This window comes from Salvelinus fontinalis, chromosome 15 (assembly GCF_029448725.1).
Source record: "Salvelinus fontinalis isolate EN_2023a chromosome 15, ASM2944872v1, whole genome shotgun sequence".
Lineage (NCBI taxonomy): Eukaryota > Metazoa > Chordata > Actinopteri > Salmoniformes > Salmonidae > Salvelinus > Salvelinus fontinalis.
Window position 1 is genome coordinate 3,728,199 of NC_074679.1, and position 22,611 is coordinate 3,750,809.

The 22,611-nt window shown below is 44.9% G+C and overlaps 1 protein-coding gene across 1 annotated transcript in view; it reads right to left on the reverse strand.

Moving 5' to 3' along the window:
* Positions 1–22,611, reverse strand: part of LOC129811281 (tandem C2 domains nuclear protein-like) — a 41,617-nt gene extending 19,006 nt beyond the window's left edge. The window contains exons 1-9 of the mRNA XM_055862456.1: positions 22,511–22,611; positions 22,142–22,212; positions 20,823–21,020; positions 17,303–17,437; positions 12,403–12,476; positions 11,502–11,562; positions 8,405–8,514; positions 6,593–6,709; positions 127–318 (exon numbers count right to left, since the gene is read on the reverse strand). Coding sequence (XP_055718431.1) covers positions 127–318; positions 6,593–6,709; positions 8,405–8,514; positions 11,502–11,562; positions 12,403–12,476; positions 17,303–17,437; positions 20,823–21,020; positions 22,142–22,211 — 957 coding nt within the window. The 5' untranslated portion in view covers position 22,212; positions 22,511–22,611. The remainder of the gene's footprint in view (positions 1–126; positions 319–6,592; positions 6,710–8,404; positions 8,515–11,501; positions 11,563–12,402; positions 12,477–17,302; positions 17,438–20,822; positions 21,021–22,141; positions 22,213–22,510) is intronic.

A 22,611-nucleotide genomic window follows, 5' to 3' on the forward strand; every position in this document is an offset into this window, starting at 1 on the left:
AATGACTCGGCCAGGGATCGAACTCCACAACTTTCCAGCCTCAGGGCGGACACTAACCACAAGGCCACTGAGTTGGAATGTACATTCTAGACATTCTATTTCTATGCTGTATAAATCCATACTTACTGTGGTCTTGGAGGAGGGGCTGAGCTCCATCCAGTGCTGTGTCTCCTCAGGGCCCAGCTGTCTGAGGGAGAGGACACACTCTGCCACCGTCCTCTTCCTGGGGTGATGGGTCTGCAGACGGAATACCAGAGCACAGCAACGCAGCTGCTGCAGTCGCAACGTAAACACAAAGGTCTCCATGAAGACTGTGTCCTAGGAGGGAGGGAGGGAGGGAGGGAGGGAGGGGGGAGGGAGGGAGGGAGGGAGGGAGGGAGGGAGGGAAGAGAGGGGAGAGAGAAAGAGAGGGAGGGAGGGAGGGAGGGAGGGAGGGGGGAGGGAGGGAGGGAGGGAAGAGAGGGGAGAGAGAAAGAGAGGGAGGGAGGGAGGGAGGGAGGGAAGAGAGGGAGGGGGAGGGAGAAGAGAGGGAGGGGGAGGGAGAAGAGAGGGAAGGAGGGAGAGAGAGAGAGAGAGAGAGAGAGAGAGAGAGAGAGAGAGAGAGAGAGAGAGAGAGAGAGAGAGAGAGAGAGAGAGAGAGAGAGAGAGAGAGAGAGAGAGGGAGGGAGGGAGCAGAGAAAGGGAGGGAGCAGAGAAAGGGAGGGAGCAGAGAAAGGGAGGGAGCAGAGATAGAAGATAAGGGTTCTATTCAATCCACGTGGTGGAAGTTCAGCTGGACGGCGCGATTGGAATGTAAAAGGCGATGTTGCTGCTTAAGTGTAGATTCACGGTAAAAAAAACATTGCACATGTCGGCTCAATCTGTGAAATGATCTTTACATTTATATTGTAGAATCTGTAAGACTTGAATAGAGCCCTTAGACAGTATTCCACTCTGGCTCTGTCTGATAGTCTGCTACAAGAGAATCACTTTGTTTCTTGACTTATTTACCTACTTCCTTATAGCTCTTAGCGAATGAATGAACCCTGTTCTCACTTAGATTCCCTAGGCTATAGCACTTTATTCACTGGTACCAACTCGTTCTAGGCCTAATAAATCCGTCTGACTCTTCAGGGCTGCAACAGCTCAACAACGGAAACACTACGCTAGACAAGAGGATAAAGTGACAACTAAAAAGCCAGTTATGTGGTTAAGGAATATAAGAGCTCTGAGGAGATCTCTCTCTCTCTATCTTCCTTGGCGGTGGTCAGATCTGGGCATGTATCCACAAAGCATCTTAGCAAAGGAGTGCTGATCTAGGATCTGTGCATATCATTCATTATGATCCAGGATCTGTGCATATCATTCATTCTGATCTAGGATCTGTCCATATCATCTCATTCATTCTGATCTAGGATCTGTCCATATCATCTCATTCATTCTGATCCAGGATCTGTGCATATCATTCATTATGATCTAGGATCTGTCCATATCATCTCATTATGATCTAGGATCTGTCCATATCATCTCATTCTGATCTAGGATCTGTCCATATCATCTCACTCATTCTGATCCAGGATCTGTCCATATCATCTTACATTCATTCTGATCTAGGATCTGTCCATATCATTCATTTAGATCTAGGATCTGTCCATATCATCTCATTCTGATCTAGGATCTGTCCATATCATCTCATTCATTCTGATCTAGGATCTGTCCATATCATTCATTCTGATCTAGGATCTGTCCATATCATATCATTCATTCTGATCTAGGATCTGTCCATATCATCTCATTCATTCTGATCTAGGATCTGTCCATATCATATCATTCATTCTGATCTCGGATCTGTCCATATCATCTCATTCATTATGATCTAAAAGGCTAAACTGATCCTAGATCAGCTCTCCTACTCAGAGACACTTTGTGGATACAGGCCCTGAGCAGGTAAAATAACGGCCAGGGGAGAGAGAGGAATGAGATCAGCTGCCAGAGACCTTTCCTCTCTATCAAACACATGTTGCCTATCAAACAGATCACCAATGTCTAGAATGGGAGAAACCTGTTAATCAGAACTTCTACTTGAATTGGATGTGAAGCTATTAGTTAACTGACCATCAGTGGTCCAGTGTTTTAGATAGGTGAGGTCAAGCTACAGAAGCCTGGATCCAGTGGTCCAGTGTTTTAGATAGGTGAGGTCATGCTACAGTAGCCTGGTTCCAGTGGTCCAGTGTTTTAGATAGGTGAGGTCATGCTAGAGTAGCCTAGATCCAGTGGTCCAGTGTTTTAGATAGGTGAGGTCATGCTAGAGTAGCCTGGTTCCAGTGGTCCAGTGTTTTAGATAGGTGAGATCATGCTAGAGTAGCCTGGTTCCAGTGGTCCAGTGTTTTAGATAGGTGAGGTCATGCTACAGTAGCCTGGTTCCAGTGGTCCAGTGTTTTAGATAGGTGAGGTCATGCTACAGTAGCCTGGTTCCGGTGGTCCAGTGTTTTAGATAGGTGAGGTCATGCTACAGTAGCCTGGTTCCAGTGGTCCAGTGTTTTAGATAGGTGAGGTCATGCTAGAGTAGCCTGGTTCCAGTGGTCCAGTGTTTTAGATAGGTGAGGTCATGCTAGAGTAGCCTGGTTCCAGTGGTCCAGTGTTTTAGATAGGTGAGGTAATGCTACAGTAGCCTGGTTCCAGTGGTCCAGTGTTTTAGATAGGTGAGGTCATGCTACAGTAGCCTGGTTCCAGTGGTCCAGTGTTTTAGATAGGTGAGGTCATGCTAGAGTAGCCTGGTTCCAGTGGTCCAGTGTTTTAGATAGGTGAGGTCATGCTACAGTAGCCTGGTTCCAGTGGTCCAGTGTTTTAGATAGGTGAGGTCATGCTACAGTAGCCTGGTTCCAGTGGTCCAGTGTTTTAGATAGGTGAGGTCATGCTAGAGTAGCCTGGTTCCAGTGTTCCAGTGTTTTAGATAGGTGAGGTCATGCTAGAGTAGTCTGGTTCCAGTGGTCCAGTGTTTTAGATAGGTGAGGTCATGCTAGAGTAGCCTGGTTCCAGTGTTCCAGTGTTTTAGATAGGTGAGGTCATGCTACAGTAGCCTGGTTCCAGTGGTCCAGTGTTTTAGATAGGTGAGGTCATGCTACAGTAGCCTGGTTCCAGTGGTCCAGTGTTTTAGATAGGTGAGGTCATGCTAGAGTAGCCTGGTTCCAGTGGTCCAGTGTTTTAGATAGGTGAGGTCATGCTAGAGTAGCCTGGATCCAGTGTTCCAGTGTTTTAGATAGGTGAGGTCATGCTAGAGTAGCCTGGTTCCAGTGTTCCAGTGTTTTAGATAGGTGAGGTCATGCTACAGTAGCCTGGTTCCAGTGGTCCAGTGTTTTAGATAGGTGAGGTTATGCTACAGTAGCCTGGTTCCAGTGGTCCAGTGTTTTTAGATAGGTGAGGTCATGCTAGAGTAGCCTGGTTCCGGTGGTTCAGTGTTTTTAGATAGGTGAGGTCATGCTACAGTAGCCTGGTTCCAGTGGTCCAGTGTTTTTAGATAGGTGAGGTCATGCTAGAGTAGCCTGGTTCCAGTGTTTTAGATAGGTGAGGTCATGCTAGAGTAGCCTGGTTCCAGTGGTCCAGTGTTTTAGATAAGTGAGGTCATGCTAGAGTAGCCTGGTTCCAGTGGTCCAGTGTTTTAGATAGGTGAGGTCATGCTAGAGTAGCCTGGTTCCAGTGGTCCAGTGTTTTAGATAGGTGAGGTCATGCTAGAGTAGCCTGGCTCCAGTGGTCCAGTGTTTTTATATAGGTGAGGTCATGCTAGAGTAGCCTGGTTCCAGTGGTCCAGTGTTTTTAGATAGGTGAGGTCATGCTAGAGTAGCCTGGTTCCAGTGTTTTAGATAGGTGAGGTCATGCTAGAGTAGCCTGGCTCCAGTGGTCCAGTGTTTTAGATAGGTGAGGTCATGCTAGAGTAGCCTGGTTCCAGTGGTCCAGTGTTTTAGATAGGTGAGGTAATGCTACAGTAGCCTGGTTCCAGTGGTCCAGTGTTTTAGATAGGTGAGGTCATGCTACAGTAGCCTGGTTCCAGTGGTCCAGTGTTTTAGATAGGTGAGGTCATGCTAGAGTAGACTGGTTCCAGTGGTCCAGTGTTTTAGATAGGTGAGGTCATGCTAGAGTAGCCTGGTTCCAGGGGTCCAGTGTTTTAGATAGGTGAGGTCATGCTAGAGTAGCCTGGTTCCAGTGGTCCAGTGTTTTAGATAGGTGAGGTCATGCTAGAGTAGCCTGGTTCCAGTGGTCCAGTGTTTTAGATAGGTGAGGTAATCCTACAGTAGCCTGGTTCCAGTGGTCCAGTGTTTTAGATAGGTGAGGTCATGCTACAGTAGCCTGGTTCCAGTGGTCCAGTGTTTTAGATAGGTGAGGTCATGCTAGTGTAGCCTGGTTCCAGTGGTCCAGTGTTTCAGATAGGTGAGGTCATGCTACAGTAGCCTGGTTCCAGTGGTCCAGTGTTTTAGATAGGTGAGGTCATGCTACAGTAGCCTGGTTCCAGTGGTCCAGTGTTTTAGATAGGTGAGGTCATGCTACAGTACTCTGGTTCCAGTGGTCCAGTGTTTTAGATAGGTGAGGTCATGCTACAGTAGCCTGGTTCCAGTGGTCCAGTGTTTTAGATAGGTGAGGTCATGCTAGAGTAGCCTGGTTCCAGTGGTCCAGTGTTTTAGATAGGTGAGGTCATGCTAGAGTAGCCTGGTTCCAGTGTTCCAGATATGTGAGGTCATGCTAGAGTAGCCTGGTTCCAGTGTTCCAGTGCTTTAGATAGGTGAGGTCATGCTAGAGTAGCTTGGATCCAGTGGTCCAGTGTTTTAGATAGGTGAGGTCATGCTAGAGTAGCCTGGTTCCAGTGATCCAGTGTTTTAGATAGGTGAGGTCATGCTACAGTAGCCTGGTTCCAGTGGTCCAGTGTTTTAGATAGGTGAGGTCATGCTACAGTAGCCTGGTTCCAGTGGTCCAGTGTTTTAGATAGGTGAGGTCATGCTAGTGTAGCCTGGTTCCAGTGGTCCAGTGTTTTAGATAGGTGAGGTCATGCTACAGTAGCCTGGTTCCAGTGGTCCAGTGTTTTAGATAGGTGAGGTCATGCTACAGTAGCCTGGTTCCAGTGGTCCAGTGTTTTAGATAGGTGAGGTCATGCTACAGTAGCCTGGTTCCAGTGGTCCAGTGTTTTAGATAGGTGAGGTCATGCTACAGTAGCCTGGTTCCAGTGGTCCAGTGTTTTAGATAGGTGAGGTCATGCTAGAGTAGCCTGGTTCCAGTGGTCCAGTGTTTTAGATAGGTGAGATCATGCTAGAGTAGCCTGGTTCCAGTGTTCCAGATATGTGAGGTCATGCTAGAGTAGCCTGGTTCCAGTGTTCCAGTGCTTTAGATAGGTGAGGTCATGCTAGAGTAGCCTGGATCCAGTGGTCCAGTGTTTTAGATAGGTGAGGTCATGCTAGAGTAGCCTGGTTCCAGTGTTCCAGTGTTTTAGATACGTGAGGTCATGCTAGAGTAGCCTGGTTCCCATGGTCCAGTGTTTTAGATAGGTGAGGTCATGCTAGAGTAGCCTGGTTCCAGTGGTCCAGTGTTTTAGATAGGTGAGGTCATGCTAGAGTAGCCTGGTTCCAGATATCTTTGTGCTGTGTGATGACCCTCCCACTCTGTCTGCCATATTCTCTCTGTGCTCTTGTCTCCTTATTAGGATGCCGGTGGGCGGAGTTGGGAGGTTCGTCAGTTACATGGGAAACACCTGGGCCCGAGTGTGTCCCAGGATCAATAGACCTCTTCTACATACACTGGGGAGACTCTCTCCATGCAGACACCTTCATAGATTTTGTTGTGGTATTTTTGTGGCCTTTTGGTTGTTTGCTTTGGCACCTTTCAACACCCTGCATTTATGCATGCAAAACACTCACTTACACTACTGATTACTGATTACACACACCACTGTTAATTGCATTTAGGTTACCTTAGTTAATTAAATATATTTTGTTATTCCTTATCTCCATGTTGTCTCCCTTTTGTTATGAGCTTTGAGCCTGTTTCGTGACAGCTGTCTTTTCAACTCCCATGGTCATTGCATGACAACAACTGTAGACGTTTGCTATAGGCCAAACAAACACAAACAGGTGTGGAACCACCAGGGCTGATGATAGTCTATCTGGATGTTACTGGAGTTATTGTACAGTACATAGAGTTACCTGGTGCCAGATCTGTTTGCGTTGTCTTTCCTACATCACTGACCATAGGAGTTAGCAAGACAGCACAAACAGATCTGCTACCAGGCTAAGATGTGGTTGGGATGCACTAAATAACTACTGTGATTATTATTATTTGACCATGCTGGTCATCTATGAACATTTGAACATCTTGGCCATGTTGTGTTATAATCTCCACCCAGCACAGCCAGAAGAGGACTGGCCACCCCTCATAGCCTGGTTCCTCTCTAGGTTTCTTCCCTAGGTTCTGGCCTTTCTAGGGAGTTTTTCCCTAGCCACCGTGCTTCTACACCTGCATTGCTTGCTGTTTGGGGTTTTAGGCTGGGTTTCTGTACAGCACTTTGAGATATCAGCTGATGTACGAAGGGCTATATAAATACATTTGATTTGATTTGATTTAAATAACTTACCGGAGAACCTTCCTTGACGGAGCTCTTGAACTGTACCGGTTTGCTCATAGTGATGATGCCTTTAAAGCTAATCTTCTGCTGCTTACTGCTGTTCTGAGCGAGGGACACATCCTTACACTGAGAGAAGGAGACAAAGAAGACTTAGAGGGCTGGCTACAGAGTTAGAGGTCTGGCTACAGAGCTGGAGGTCCGGCTACAGTGTTAGATGTCTGGCTACAGAGTTAGAGGTCCGGCTACAGAGTTGGTGGGCTGGCTACAGAGTTAGATGTCCGGCTACAGAGTAAGAGGTCCGGCTACAGTGTTAGAGGTCCGGCTACAGTGTTAGAGGTCCGGCTACAGAGTTAGATGTCTGGCTACAGAGTTGGATGTCTGGCTACAGAGTTAGATGTCTGGCTACAGAGTTGGAGGGCTGGCTACAGAGTTGGGGGGCTGGCTACAGAGTTAGAGGTCTGGCTACACAGTTAGATGTCTGGCTACACAGTTAGATGTCTGGCTACAGAGTTGGATGTCTGGCTACAGAGCTGGAGGGCTGGCTACAGAGTTAGAGGTCTGGCTACACAGTTAGATGTCTGGCTGCAGAGTTAGATGTCTGGCTACACAGTTAGATGTCTGGCTACAGAGTTAGATGTCTGGCTACAGAGCTGGAGGGCTGGCTACAGAGTTGGATGTCTGGCTACACAGTTAGATGTCTGGCTACACAGTTAGATGTCTGGCTACAGAGTTAGATGTCTGGCTACAGAGCTGGAGGGCTGGCTACAGAGTTGGAGGTATGGCTACAGAGTTGGAGGGCTGGCTACAGAGTTGGAGGGCTGGCTACAGAGCTGGAGGGCTGGCTACAGAGCTGGAGGGCTGGCTACAGAGTTGGATGTCTGGCTACAGAGTTGGAGGGCTGGCTACAGAGTTAGATGTCTGGCTACAGAGCTGGAGGGCTGGCTACAGAGTTAGATGTCTGGCTACAGAGTTAGATGTCTGGCTACACAGTTAGATGTCTGGCTACACAGTTAGATGTCTGGCTACAGAGCTGGAGGTATGGCTACAGAGTTGGAGGGCTGGCTATAGAGTTGGAGGGCTGGCTACAGAGCTGGAGGGCTGGCTACAGAGTTGGAGGGCTGGCTACAGAGCTGGAGGTATGGCTACAGAGCTGGAGGGCTGGCTACAGAGTTGGAGGGCTGGCTACAGAGCTGGAGGTATGGCTACAGAGCTGGAGGGCTGGCTACAGAGCTGGAGGGCTGGCTACAGAGTTGGAGGGCTGGCTACATAGTTGGAGGGCTGGCTACAGAGTTGGAGGGCTGGCTACAGAGTTGGAGGGCTGGCTACAGAGCTGGAGGGCTGGCTACAGAGCTGGAGGGCTGGCTACAGAGTTGGAGGGCTGGCTACAGAGCTGGAGGGCTGGCTACAGAGTTGGAGGGCTGGCTACAGAGCTGGAGGGCTGGCTACAGAGTTGGAGGGCTGGCTACAGAGTTGGAGGGCTGGCTACATAGTTAGAGGGTGTGCTAGGTATCATAGTGTATTTATTATACTGGGACTTGTGTGGCAGGCCATTTACTTGTTAGTGTCTCTACGTTGTAATCGTTTTGTTATATGAAATTGTTGTTCATCATTATTCCTCTTGAGTGAGTAACCTCTCAGAAGTTAACAGTGCAGTGACTTGTGAAGAGAGAGGAGATATTGAGATGGAGTTTCTGGGCCCTGGTTTCTGTTCCAACAGTCTGAGACAGAGGCTCCATTCAGCCACCTAGCCGGTCAGGTACAATGGTCCCTTTAGTCCCCCAATCCCTCATCCTCACCCCTCCTCCCGGCCTGTAACCGTACCTGTACCAACGTGATCCACACCTGCTCCTGGGCCTCCTGGTAATTCAGCCGGACACACACCTTCCCCAGCTCTCTCTGCTCCCTCTCATCGCCTGACAACGTGATGGACTCTACAAGACGAGCGCACAGAGACGTACGTTAGCTCAACGGAAAACACAACCTTGTGGCCTACACTCCAAGAAAAAAAGGGTTCCAAAAGGTTTCTTCGGCTATCCCCATAGGAGAACTCTTTTGGGTTCCAGGTAGAACCCTTTTGGGTTCCAGGTAGAACCCTTTTGGGTTCCAGGTAGAACCCTCTGTGGAAAGCGTTCTACATTGAACGAAAAAGGTTCTACCTGGAACCAAAAAGCATTCTTCTATGGGGACAGTTCTAGATTGTACTTTTTTTCTAAGAGTAAGATATAATTTTTTAAGCAGCAATGAGCTGGGGAATAGTTACAGGGGAGAGGAGGGAGGATGAATGAGCCAACTGGAAGCTGGAAATGATTAGGTGGCCATGATGGTATGAGGGACAGATTGGGAATTTAACCAGGACACCAGGGTTAACACCCCTATTCTTAGGATAAGTGCCATGGGATCTTTAGTGAACACAGTCAGGACACCCGTTTAAAGTCCCATCCAAAAGAAAGCACCCTACACAGGGCAATATCCCCAATCACTGCCTTGTGGCATTGAGATATTTATTTCAGATCAGAGGAAACAGTGCCTCCTACTGGCCCTCCAACACCACTACCAGCAGCATCTGGTCTCCCATCCAGGGACTGACCAGGACCAACCCTGCTTAGCTTCAGAAGCAAGCCAGCAGTGAGATGCAGGGTGGTCTGCTGCTGACCAGGACCAACCCTGCTTAGCTTCAGAAGCAAGCCAGCAGTGAGATGCAGGGTGGTATGCTGCTGGCCAAGACCAACCCTGCTTAGCTTCAGAAGCAAGCCAGCAGTGGGATGCAGGGTGGTCTGCTGTTGACCAGAAATTCATGAGTGTTTGTTTGGATATCGATCTGCATTGTGGAATTCTTGAATTTGTTGTATATTGTTGGGTGTATGTTTGACTTATACTATGTGGACACCCCTTCCAATTAGTGGATTTGGCTATTTCAGCCACACCCGTTGCTGACAGGTGTATAAAATCGAGCACACAGCCATGTAATCTCCATAGACAAACATTGGCAGTAGAATGGGCCTTACTGAAGAGCTCAGTGACATTCAATGTGGCACCGTCTTAGGATGCCACCTTTCCAACAAGTCAGTTTGTCAAATTTGGTCGAGTGCTGTTATTGTAAAGTGGAAACGTCTAGGAGCAACAACGGCTCAGCCACGAAGTGGTAGGCCACACAAGTTCACAGAATGAGACCGCCGAGTGCTGAAGCGGGTAGTGCGAAAAAATGGTCTGTCCTCGGGTGCAACACTCACTACCGAGTTCCAAACTGCCTCTGGAAGCAACGTCAGCACAATAACTGTTTGTCGTGAGCTCCATGAAACGGGTTTGGTGGATGCCACGAGAACGCTACCTGCCCCAATGCATAGTGCCAAGTGTAAAGTTTGGTGGAGGAGGGATAATGGTATTTCATGGTTCATAGTTCTGGATGGTGTTTTCCCAGGTGTGCTGTTTAGAATGGTGTTTTCCCAGGTGGGCTGTTTAGAATGGTGTTTTCCCAGGTGGGCTGTTTAGAATGGTGTTTTCCCAGGTGCTCTGTTTAGAATGGTGTTTTCCCAGGTGGGCTGTTTAGAATGGTGTTTTCCCAGGTGCTCTGTTTAGAATGGTGTTTTCCCAGGTGCTCTGATTAGAATGGTGTTTTCCCAGGTGGGCTGTTTAGAATGGTGTTTTCCCAGGTGGGCTGTTTAGAATGATGTTTTCCCAGGTGCTCTGTTTAGAATGGTGTTTTCCCAGGTGCTCTGATTAGAATGGTGTTTTCCCAGGTGGGCTGTTTAGAATGGTGTTTTCCCAGGTGCTCTGTTTAGAATGGTGTTTTCCCAGGTGCTCTGATTAGAATGGTGTTTTCCCAGGTGTGCTGTTTAGAATGGTGTTTTCCCAGGTGCTCTGTTTAGAATGGTGTTTTCCCAGGTGCTCTGATTAGAATGGTGTTTTCCCAGGTGTGCTGTTTAGAATGGTGTTTTCCCAGGTGCTCTGTTTAGAATGGTGTTTCCCCAGGTGTGCTGTTTAGAATGGTGTTTTCCCCCAGGTGTGCTGTTTAGAATGGTGTTTTCCCAGGTGCTCTGATTAGAATGGTGTTTTCCCAGGTGGGCTGTTTAGAATGGTGTTTTCCCAGGTGTGCTGTTTAGAATGGTGTTTCCCCAGGTGTGCTGTTTAGAATGGTGTTTTCCCAGGTGGGCTGTTTAGAATGGTGTTTTCCCAGGTGCTCTGATTAGAATGGTGTTTTCCCAGGTGTGCTGTTTAGAATGGTGTTTTCCCAGGTGCTCTGTTTAGAATGGTGTTTTCCCAGGTGCTCTGATTAGAATGGTGTTTTCCCAGGTGCTCTGTTTAGAATGGTGTTTTCCCAGGTGGGCTGTTTAGAATGGTGTTTTCCCAGGTGTGCTGTTTAGAATGGTGTTTCCCCAGGTGCTCTGTTTAGAATGGTGTTTTCCCAGGTGCTCTGTTTAGAATGGTGTTTTCCCAGGTGGGCTGTTTAGAATGATGTTTTCCCAGGTGCTCTGTTTAGAATGGTGTTTTCCCAGGTGCTCTGATTAGAATGGTGTTTTCCCAGGTGCTCTGTTTAGAATGGTGTTTTCCCAGGTGCTCTGTTTAGAATGGTGTTTTCCCAGGTGCTCTGTTTAGAATGGTGTTTTCCCAGGTGATCTGTTTAGAATGGTGTTTTCCCAGGTGGGCTGTTTAGAATGGTGTTTTTCCCAGGTGTGCTGTTTAGAATGGTGTTTTCCCGTGAATTGCATTTTGGCAAATGTTTGAAATTGACTGCTTCATGACATGAGTTGCGTGTTCTGTTTGACATAATCGAAATGTGATTTATGTCAAACCCTGTGTGTGTGTGTGTGTGTGTGTGTGTGTGTGTGTGTGTGTGTGTGTGTGTGTGTGTGTGTGTGTGTGTGTGTGTGTGTGTGTGTGTGTGTGTGTGTGTGTGTGTGTGTGTGTGTGTGACGGTTACCAAGACTACGGCTGCTCTCCAGGGAGTCCCTCTTGGAGGATGAAGCACTGCTGTCATAACACTGCAATCGGGATAAACACAACGTGTTTTAAACACTGGACGCAATGTCGCAACAAAACACAGAGACAACATTGCATGATATCAAGAGAAAGTCAACAGGACATGAACAGGATACTCAAACAGCCTCTCTATTAGTATCTACGGTATGCATAATTACACTACCACTAAACACAGCAACAGTTGTAAAGGTAGTTTCCCCAATAAGGCGTTATAAAAAAAAAACAATACACTAAGGACAGGACAAAAAAACTACTGGCGCTACTTTTGACCAGGGCCCATAGGTCACTATGAAAGGCAATATAACGCCATTTGAGATGCAACTCACGAGTGCTATTAGTTCAGACGGAAGCACTGAAGTTTATCACGTTATTTATGACGAGGTTTACGAGAGATTGTAATGTTTCTTGTAGTTTTTTTGGCGCGAGACACGGAGTATTCATAACAGCTAAACTATCGCTATATATATAATACACCTGGTAACCAATGGGTTGTTGATGACACGCGGCTACGATACAGGACTACGCGATATCCTTTACTAATACAGCGAAGAGAACCCCACCCAGACAGCCTTAAACAAACCCTTTGTAATACACTACATATACATGTGATTGATTTCCACTTCATTTAACACAATCAACAGAGATTTGCTCCGTCTTTTACAGACAGAGAGTTGAGTAACGGTCAATGAAAACATTGATGATACAAGTGACGCACAATGATTTAAGAGGACAGATATAGGCAGCTCATAGGTTAGGCTGTTAGGCTTGGTTTACTGTGCGGTTTCGCAGGTGCCGAGTTAAATAAATATTACAATGAATATTACATAAACATAAAACCTCACCTGTATGTGGCTGGAGTTGGACAGATCAAACATGGATTTGCTCAGACTCTGTCTTCCAGTCTTCATATTCCCACCTGAAAGCCAAGCCAACGGTTAAACGGAATTTAAAAGACACAGGAATATCTAAATCTAAATTATACAATGTGAACCTTTCTTAGTGTGATGATTTTCTATTTTATTTATCTGATATTCTAGTTATTACACCTGATTTCAGAGGTCTTGGGCTCTCCTCACACTATATTCATAACGCAAAAATAATGGGAACGGTAGATAACCGCAAACTGTCGAAAATTTTGAAAAATCTCAAACGGAAGCTCAGATTCAAAATATTGCAAAACAGCACGTAGGGTTCCATCCAATTGGCGACAGATTTTTATGCTAATATTCAAAAATCTACATAAAGAATATACACTGCTCAAAAAAATAAAGGGAACACTCAAACAACACAATGTAACTCCAAGTCAATCACACTTCTGTGAAATCAAACTGTCCACTTAGGAAGCAACACTGATTGACAATAAATTTCACATGCTGTTGTGCAAATGGAATAGACAAAAGGTGGAAATTATAGGCAATTAGCAAGACACCCCCAATAAAGGAGTGATTCTGCAGGTGGTGACCACAGACCACTTCTCAGTTCCTATGCTTCCTGGCTGATGTTTTGGTCACTTTTGAATGCTGGCGGTGCTCTCACTCTAGTGGTAGCATGAGACGGAGTCTACAACCCACACAAGTGGCTCAGGTAGTGCAGCTCATCCAGGATGGCACATCAATGCGAGCTGTGGCAAGAAGGTTTGCTGTGTCTGTCAGCGTAGTGTCCAGAGCATGGAGGCGCTACCAGGAGACAGGCCAGTACATCAGGAGACGTGGAGGAGGCCGTAGGAGGGCAACAATCCAGCAGCAGGACCGCTACCTCCGCCTTTGTCCAAGGAGGAGCACTGCCAGAGCCCTGCAAAATGATCTCCAGCGGGCCACAAATGTGCATGTGTCTGCTCAAACGGTCAGAAACAGACTCCATGAGGGTGGTATGAGGGCCCGACGTCCACAGGTGGGGGTTGTGCTTACAGCCCAACACTGTGCAGGACGTTTGGCATTTGCCAGAGAACACCAAGATTGACAAATTCGCCACTGGTGCCCTGTGCTCTTCACAGATGAAAGCAGGTTCACACTGAGCACATGAGCACATGTGACAGAGTCTGGAGACGCCGTGGAGAACGTTCTGCTGCCTGAAACATCCTCCAGCATAACCGGTTTGGCGGTGGGTCAGTCATGGTGTGGGGTGGCATTTCTTTGTGGGGCCGCACAGCCCTCCATGTGCTCGCCAGAGGTAGCCTGACTGCCATTAGGTACCGAGATGAGATCCTCAGAGCCCTTGTGAGACCATATGCTGACACATGCACATTTGTGGCCTGCTGGAGGTCATTTTGAGCAGTGTATGTGAATTTTTCCACCCGTGATGTTTCCACCAAACTGACTTGATATAGTGCCAACAAAATGTACTTTTAAAAAAAATATACCGAATACTAATTTTTTTCCATCGCATTTTCAACTCCACGGATAGTTTTGTTACAAAAACTGTTCCGTTAAATATCAAATGTGCCTACTCAGGTCTTGGTACACGCGCTCCAGACAGCAACTCCCAGATACCGGTAGTCAGTCTAAATGATGAGATTATTATGGTCAGAGCAGCAGTCGAGCATCGATCATCATGTGACTAGAATCAGACCCTCAACATCTATTGGAAAGGAGCATCAAGCGCATACCGTGCACTTATTACAGTACAGTGTTAGGGTGATATTACAGTACAGGGTCAGGGTGATATTACAGTACAGTGTTAGGGTGATATTACAGTACAGTGTTAGGGTGATATTACAGTACAGGGTTAGGGTGATATTACAGTACAGGGTTAGGGTGGTATTACAGTACAGGGTTAGGGTGATATTACAGTACAGGGTTAGGGTGATATTACAGTACAGTGTTAGGGTGGTATTACAGTACAGGGTTAGTGTGATATTACAGTACAGTGTTAGGGTGATATTACAGTAAGGTGTTAGGGTGATATTACAGTACAGGGTCAGGGGTCAGGGGTCAGGGGTCAGGGTGATATTACAGTACAGGGTTAGGGTGATATTACAGTACAGGGTTAGGGTGATATTACAGTACAGTGTTAGTGTGATATTACAGTACAGTGTTAGGGTGATATTACAGTACAGTGTTAGGGTGGTATTACAGTACAGGGTTAGGGTGATATTACAGTACTAGGGTGGTATTGCAGTACAAGGTTAGGGTGATATTACAGTACAGGGTTAGAGTTATATTACAGTACAGGGTTAGGGTGATATTACAGTACTAGGGTGGTATTACAGTACAGTGTTAGGGTGATATTACAGTACAGTGTTAGGGTGATATTACAGTACAGGGTTAGGGTGATATTACAGTACAGGGTTAGGGTGATATTACAGTACAGTGTTAGGGTGATATTACAGTACAGGGTTAGAGTTATATTACAGTACAGGGTTAGGGTGATATTACAGTACAGTGTTAGGGTGATATTACAGTACAGTGTTAGGGTGATATTACAGTACAGGGTTAGGGTGATATTACAGTACAGGGTTAGGGTGATATTACAGTACAGGGTTAGAGTTATATTACAGTACAGGGTTAGGGTGATATTACAGTACAGTGTTAGGGTGATATTACAGTACAGTGTTAGGGTGATATTACAGTACAGGGTTAGGGTGATATTACAGTACAGGGTTAGAGGTCAGGGTGATATTACAGTACAGTGTTAGGGTGATATTACAGTACAGGGTTAGGGTGGTATTACAGTACAGTGTTAGGGTGATATTACAGTACAGGGTTAGGGTGATATTACAGTACAGTGTTAGGGTGATATTACAGTACAGTGTTAGGGTGATATTACAGTACAGTGTTAGGGTGATATTACAGTACAGGGTTAGGGTGGTATTACAGTAAGGTGTTCGGGTGATATTACAGTACAGCGTTAGGGTGATATTACAGTACAGGGTTAGGGTGATATTACAGTACAGTGTTAGGGTGATATTACAGTAAGGTGTTCGGGTGATATTACAGTACAGGGTTAGGGTGATATTACAGTAAGGTGTTCGGGTGATATTACAGTACAGTGTTAGGGTGATATTACAGTAAGGTGTTCGGGTGATATTACAGTACAGGGTTAGGGTGATATTACAGTACAGGGTTAGGGTGATATTACAGTACAGCGTTAGGGTGATATTACAGTACAGCGTTAGGGTGATATTACAGTACAGTGTTAGGGTGATATTACAGTACAGGGTTAGGGTGATATTACAGTACAGCGTTAGGGTGATATTACAGTACAGGGTTAGTGTGATATTACAGTACAGTGTTAGGGTGATATTACAGTACAGTGTTAGGGTGATATTACAGTACAGGGTTAGGGTGGTATTACAGTAAGGTGTTCGGGTGATATTACAGTACAGTTTTAGGGTGATATTACAGTACAGTGTTAGGGTGGTATTACAGTAAGGTGTTCGGGTGATATTACAGTAAGGTGTTAGGGTGATATTACAGTACAGTGTTAGGGTGATATTACAGTAAGGTGTTCGGTTGATATTACAGTACAGTGTTAGGGTGATATTACAGTAAGGTGTTCGGGTGATATTACAGTAAGGTGTTCGGGTGATATTACAGTACAGGGTTAGGGTGATATTACAGTAAGGTGTTCGGGTGATATTACAGTAAGGTGTTCGGGTGATATTACAGTACAGTGTTAGGGTGATATTACAGTAAGGTGTTCGGGTGATATTACAGTACAGTGTTAGGGTGATATTACAGTAAGGTGTTAGGGTGATATTACAGTACAGGGTTAGGGTGATATTACAGTACAGTGTTAGGGTGATATTACAGTAAGGTGTTCGGGTGATATTACAGTACAGTGTTAGGGTGATATTACAGTACAGTGTTAGGGTGATATTACAGTAAGGTGTTCGGGTGATATTACAGTAAGGTGTTCGGGTGATATTACAGTACAGTGTTAGGGTGATATTACAGTACAGTGTTAGGGTGATATTACAGTAAGGTGTTCGGGTGATATTACAGTACAGTGTTAGGGTGATATTACAGTACAGGGTTAGGGTGATATTACAGTACAGGGTTAGGGTGATATTACAGTAAGGTGTTCGGGTGATATTACAGTACAGTGTTAGGGTGATATTACAGTACAGGGTTAGGGTGATATTACAGTACAGTGTTAGGGTGATATTACAGTAAGGTGTTCGGGTGATATTACAGTACAGGGTTAGGGTGGTATTACAGTAAGGTGTTCGGGTGATATTACAGTAAGGTGTTCGGGTGATATTACAGTAAGGTGTTCGGGTGATATTACAGTAAGGTGTTCGGGTGATATTACAGTAAGGTGTTAGGGTGATATTACAGTACAGTGTTAGGGTGATATTACAGTACAGGGTTAGGGTGATATTACAGTACAGTGTTAGGGTGATATTACAGTAAGGTGTTCGGGTGATATTACAGTACAGTGTTAGGGTGATATTACAGTAAGGTGTTAGGGTGATATTACAGTAAGGTGTTCGGGTGATATTACAGTACAGTGTTCGGGTGATATTACAGTAAGGTGTTCGGGTGATATTACAGTACAGTGTTCGGGTGATATTACAGTACAGTGTTCGGGTGATATTACAGTAAGGTGTTCGGGTGATATTACAGTAAGGTGTTCGGGTGATATTACAGTAAGGTGTTCGGGTGATATTACAGTAAGGTGTTCGGGTGATATTACAGTAAGGTGTTCGGGTGATATTACAGTAAGGTGTTAGGGTGATATTACAGTAAGGTGTTCGGGTGGTATTACAGTAAGGTGTTCGGGTGATATTACAGTACACACCTGATCCACGGGGAGTCTTTTTCAGGGTGCTGTGTGGTGTTGTCCTGGGACACATGTTGGGGGAGGAGTCAGGGTTATAGATGATGTGATTGGCCCCTGACAGCTCAGCCTTCCTCTCTGCATAGGTGCTACTGGCTGAACCCAGGGTTCACAAAGGTTAGAGGTCACAGGTCAGAAGTTACAGGACACATCACCTAAACCTGGGCTACACACAGAGTTTATCAACATAATTAATGCACAGTTGGTACATTATTGTGATATTAGATAAATGTAAATGTAATATTAGAGACAGTTTGATTCTGGTCAAAACCATTCATCTTGGGGTGGTGTTCCTAAAAATGCAATCATATCAAACGCAATTTTACACTCTGGGTGTACAAAACACCATTAAAGAAAACCTTCCTAATATTGAGTTGCACGTTTGTGTCAAGTCAGTTGGATGTCATTTGGTGGACCATTCTTGATACACACAGGAAACTGTTGTGTGTGTGTGTGGGGGGGGGGACCCCAGCAGCGTTGCAGTTCTTGACTGTTCTGTTCTGCCTGCGGTTACGGAACCCCTACCTGTCCCAGACCTGCTGTTTTCAACTCTTAATGATCGGCTATGAAAAGCCAACAGATTTATTCCTGATTATTATTTGACCATGCTTGTCATTTATGAACATTTTGAAAATCTTGGCTCTCTCTAATTTTCTCCTTCTCTCTTTCTTTCTCTCGGAGGACCTGAGCCCTGGGACCATACGTCGGGACTGCCGGGCGTGGTGGCTCCTTGCTGTCCCCAGTCCGACTGGCCTTGCTGCTGTTCTGGTTTCAGCTGTTCTGCCTGCGGTTATGGAACCGCCACCTGTCCCAGACCTGTTGTTTTTCAACTCTTAATGATCGGCTATGAAAGCCAACTGAAAATTATCCATGATTATTATTTGACCATGAACATCTTGGCATAGTTCTGGTATAATCTCCACCCGGCACAGCCAGAAGAGGACTGGCCACCCCTCATAGCCTGGTTCCTCTCTAGGTTTCTTCCTCGGTTTTGGCCTTTCTAGGGAGTTTTTTCTAGCTACCGTGCTTCTACACCTGCATTCTAGCTGTTTGGGGTTTTAGGCTGGGTCTCTGTACAGCACTTCGAGATATTAGCTGATGCACGAAGGGCTATATAAAATAAACTTGATTGATTGATTGATTGACACAACACCAGTGCGCCTGCCACCGACTACCATACCTCGTTCAAAGGTTACGTACATATTTTGTCTTGCCCATTCACCCGTATGAATGGCACACATACACAATCCATTGTCTCAACGCTTTAAAAATCCTTCTTTGTTAACGTGTCTACTCCCCTTTTATCTACACTGATTGAAATGGATTTAACAGGTGACATCAATAAGGGATCATAGCGTTCACCTGGATTCACCTGGTCAGTCTATGTCATGGAAAGAGCAGGCGTTCTTAGTGTTTCCTATACTCAGTGTATATATATATTTTTTAAATACAGACTAGCGAAAAAAATAAGTGAAACTTAACAAATTATCCAATCGATTATGATCATTTGCTAGTGAAAAAAAAGTGAAGGTGCCAAGTGTAGACTACGGCTAAAAACTGAGACGGAAGAGGAAGCGAGACAACCCACTCCAGCTGTTCGTTTTTTTCCTGGTTCACTGAAAGTCAATGAACTAAGTAGACCAGACCCAGCTGCTATTACATTGGTGTCGATGGGAGACCCGCACCTTTAAAAATATTGAACGGTAAAAAGGCCTGAGTGAACTATATTCATTCATCCCCCATCTTCGCTGTAGCCAAAGAAGATCTGTTATGTTGCTCAGCTCAGTCGCGACTCGCAAACTTTGCAGGTGTACCTGATTTCATTAATAAACAATGCCATGCTGGTGGGGGGTACCATTCAAATAAAACCCAGCCTTGAAACGAAATGTACTGTAAGCTAAAAAAATAAATAATGTACACGTTATTTCATAGGAAAAGACACACCATTGGCAAGAATTTGCACGAAGCTGCCAGTTCGGGTTGTCACTTCAAGCCCAAATACGTCATACTAAGCTTGAAAAAAAATTTATTTCTACGGGTATGGGCATTTAAAAGTTAAATGACAAATATGTAGGCTATATTGAAGCGTTAGGTTAGGTTCTAGGTCGAGGAATAGCCGCTCGGATCAGAAAAGAGGCAGAATGGTAGTTAAGCTTCCTCTGAATAACGGGGCCTGCTGGAAGCATAGTTCTGTGTCTACACTATATAGGACGACTTGGGAGAATGATGGTCCGCAAAAGACAACGCAAGAGTGTCAGAAGTAAAAAAAAAATGCAGACAGACTGTCCTGTGCTGTGCCTTTCTAGACCTTAAACGAAATGTATTGTAAGATAAAAAAATAAATAATGTACACGTTATTTCATATGAAAAGACACACCATTGGAGAAATATTCAAATAATGCCGTTATTGAAATGGCGTTTTCACTGCAGTTTACAGCCTAGAGTAAAATTGTACTCACTTGAAAAACAATAATACAAATATTAATTTGGATTGTGGTGTTTGTAGTCTAAGTAGGAAAGTTTTACTCTCCCTAAGGCCATACAAATGTCATTAACTGTATAAGAGGATTTTTTGTTTTGAAAAGTGATGCTAGCCAGGACGGTACCCTTTGTAACATCACCTAGCGACCTCACCAAGAGAGGTTTTAGCCTTTTGGTATAGTAGCGAACGCTGGGGCAGGGAATAGAACTCGGGTCACTGGCGTGAAACACCCTATACATCACGCCAGTAGGGTTAACCCACTTGCTGGGAATTGTAATGTGGCTCATATAGCGAGTTTTTCTACGCTGCCCCCTCCGTACTTGAAGGCAAGTTCCTGTGCTTCGACTACTCAGCCCCCTAGCACGTCCGAAACCGTGCGTTCCAAAGGCCGCACTACCGCCATTCTCACTTCTGACACCAATATAGCAAAAGGCAGGACAAGGAAGTGAAACCGAGTCACTGGCATGAAAGGCAAACACGCTATACAAATATAGTAAATTAAATGTGTACGGCTTAAAGAAGATCAATAGGGGGGCTTTTTGAGCTGTGTCTCTCATGTCTTGACAGTTCTTAATTGCGTAATGCCTCTCCGCTGCCTATCAGCTATCCCTCTATGTTCTTGTGACGTTAGATAGAAAACGTGTGCATATTTGAATGATTTTATGTGTGCCATGATTGCTAGTTAATTAACCTATTGCAGATCTGGACAAAAGGTCCACCTACCACCATCGTCACTATTGATAGAGGGCAGGATAGAGTTGACTGTATAGTTAAGCGTGCAGAAAAGCGCAAGAAAAGTACCGAAACACCTTGATAGGGAAGGAGCATGTAAGAAGACTAGGAAATGTGGCTATATGGAAGACATTATATAGTAAAACATGTACATTTAGGACTGTCCCTTAGTAATAAAACATGGTTTTATATGGATTTTCGATCTTAAAAAAAAGCCCAGACAATGGTGGTTGTATAAATAAAAAAAATGGATTGATTGGTTCGTACTGTGTAGCCACGGTGTCTGGTAGCCGAGGTAACGTGAGTCTGGCGGTTGGATGTAGGAAGGTTTGAACGTGGGGATGACAAATGGAACGTCTTTCCCACCCGGTGGGAGTTTAGAGAGGAGATAGTCCTCCGATACCCCTATACTCTTCCTGAGGTCACCTGAGATGGCTCTGGCAGGAGACATCTTCACCGTTATCACTACAGAGTAGGACATACATAGATCAGTTAAAATATACTGAACAACAAATATCAAAATGCAACATGCAACAATTTCAATGATTTTTACTGAATTACAGCTGATTTAAGGAAATCAGTCAATTGAAATAAATAAATGAAGCCCTAATCTATGGATTTCACATGACTGGGCAGAGTCAGCGATGGCCCAGCCAATCAGAATGACTTTTTCCTCACAAAAGGGTTTCATTACAGACAGAAATACTCCTCAATTTCATCAGTTGTCCCGGTGACTGGTCTCAGACGATCCCGCAGGTGAAGAAGCCAGATGTGGAGGTCCTGGGTTGGCGTGGTTACACGTCGTCTGCGGTTGGGAGGCCGGTAGGACGTACTACCAAATTCTCTAAAACGACGTTGCAGGCGACTTACGGTAGAGAAATTAACATTCATTTCTCTGGCAACAGCTCTTGTGGACAATCCTGCAGTCAGCATGCCAATTGCACGCTCCCTCAAAACATGAGACATCTGTGGCATTGTGTTGTGTGACAAAACTGCACATTTTAGAGTGGCCCTTCATTGTCCCCAGCACAAGGTGCACCTGTGTAATATTCATACTGTTTAATCGGCATCTTAAAATGCCACACCTGTCAGGTGGATGGATTATCTTGGCAAAGGATAAATGCTCACTAACAGGGATGTAAACAAATTTGTGCACAAAAATGTAGAGAAATAACCTTTTTGTGCACACGGAACATTTCTGGGATATTTTATTTCACCTCATGAAACATGGGACCAACACTTTACATGTTGTGTTTATATTTTTGTTCAGTGTAGTTTATATCCCACTTATTGAAAGAGATAATTCCTCTCCCAGGGGGCATTTTCAATGTGAACTCTACAGAGTACAGGACATTCATCACATACTATTCACCTATCACATGTCATTAGAGAAATATCCTATATTTGACTATTTGAAATGGAAAATTAACCACTTACATGAAAGTAAAAACAAAATGGTGTTTTGTTCTCAAATCAATTTCATTTAACAAACAATTGTCAGAAGGATGTAAGGCTATATAACACACTGAATAATCCAGCATAGTTTCCAATATTTTTTAAATATTTATCAAGTTAATAAAGTTTACCTGGCTGTTTGATTGCCTTGTCATTGCCTAGGAAGCTTTTGCAGCAGTTATTGATGCATTCCATTGCCATGCTGTAATAGGGTCGAAATCAGAGTCGAGATTAAAGCAGAGTGAAACATTAAGCACAGGACAGGAGGCGAATTACCTCTGAAAGAGTCTAATAATTACACTCTCATTCATTTAAAACGGACTATTTTTTGGGGGGCCACAGAATAGTTCATGAAATGAATAGACAGTAGTCAGCTATATGTTATGATGAGAATAGATCAATATCTAGAAAATGTAGTAACAATAAGATACCTATAACAATAAACAACTATTATAATCTCTCAATAATCTGATCAACCAAAAAAAAATACTTCTAAATACCTGCAAACGCGGTTCTCCCGCCTGGAATACGCAGAACGGTTATCCCGTCGGGAATACAGGTGGAATAGTGGGAATTCTCCCAGTCTGTTTCGATCTGGGAA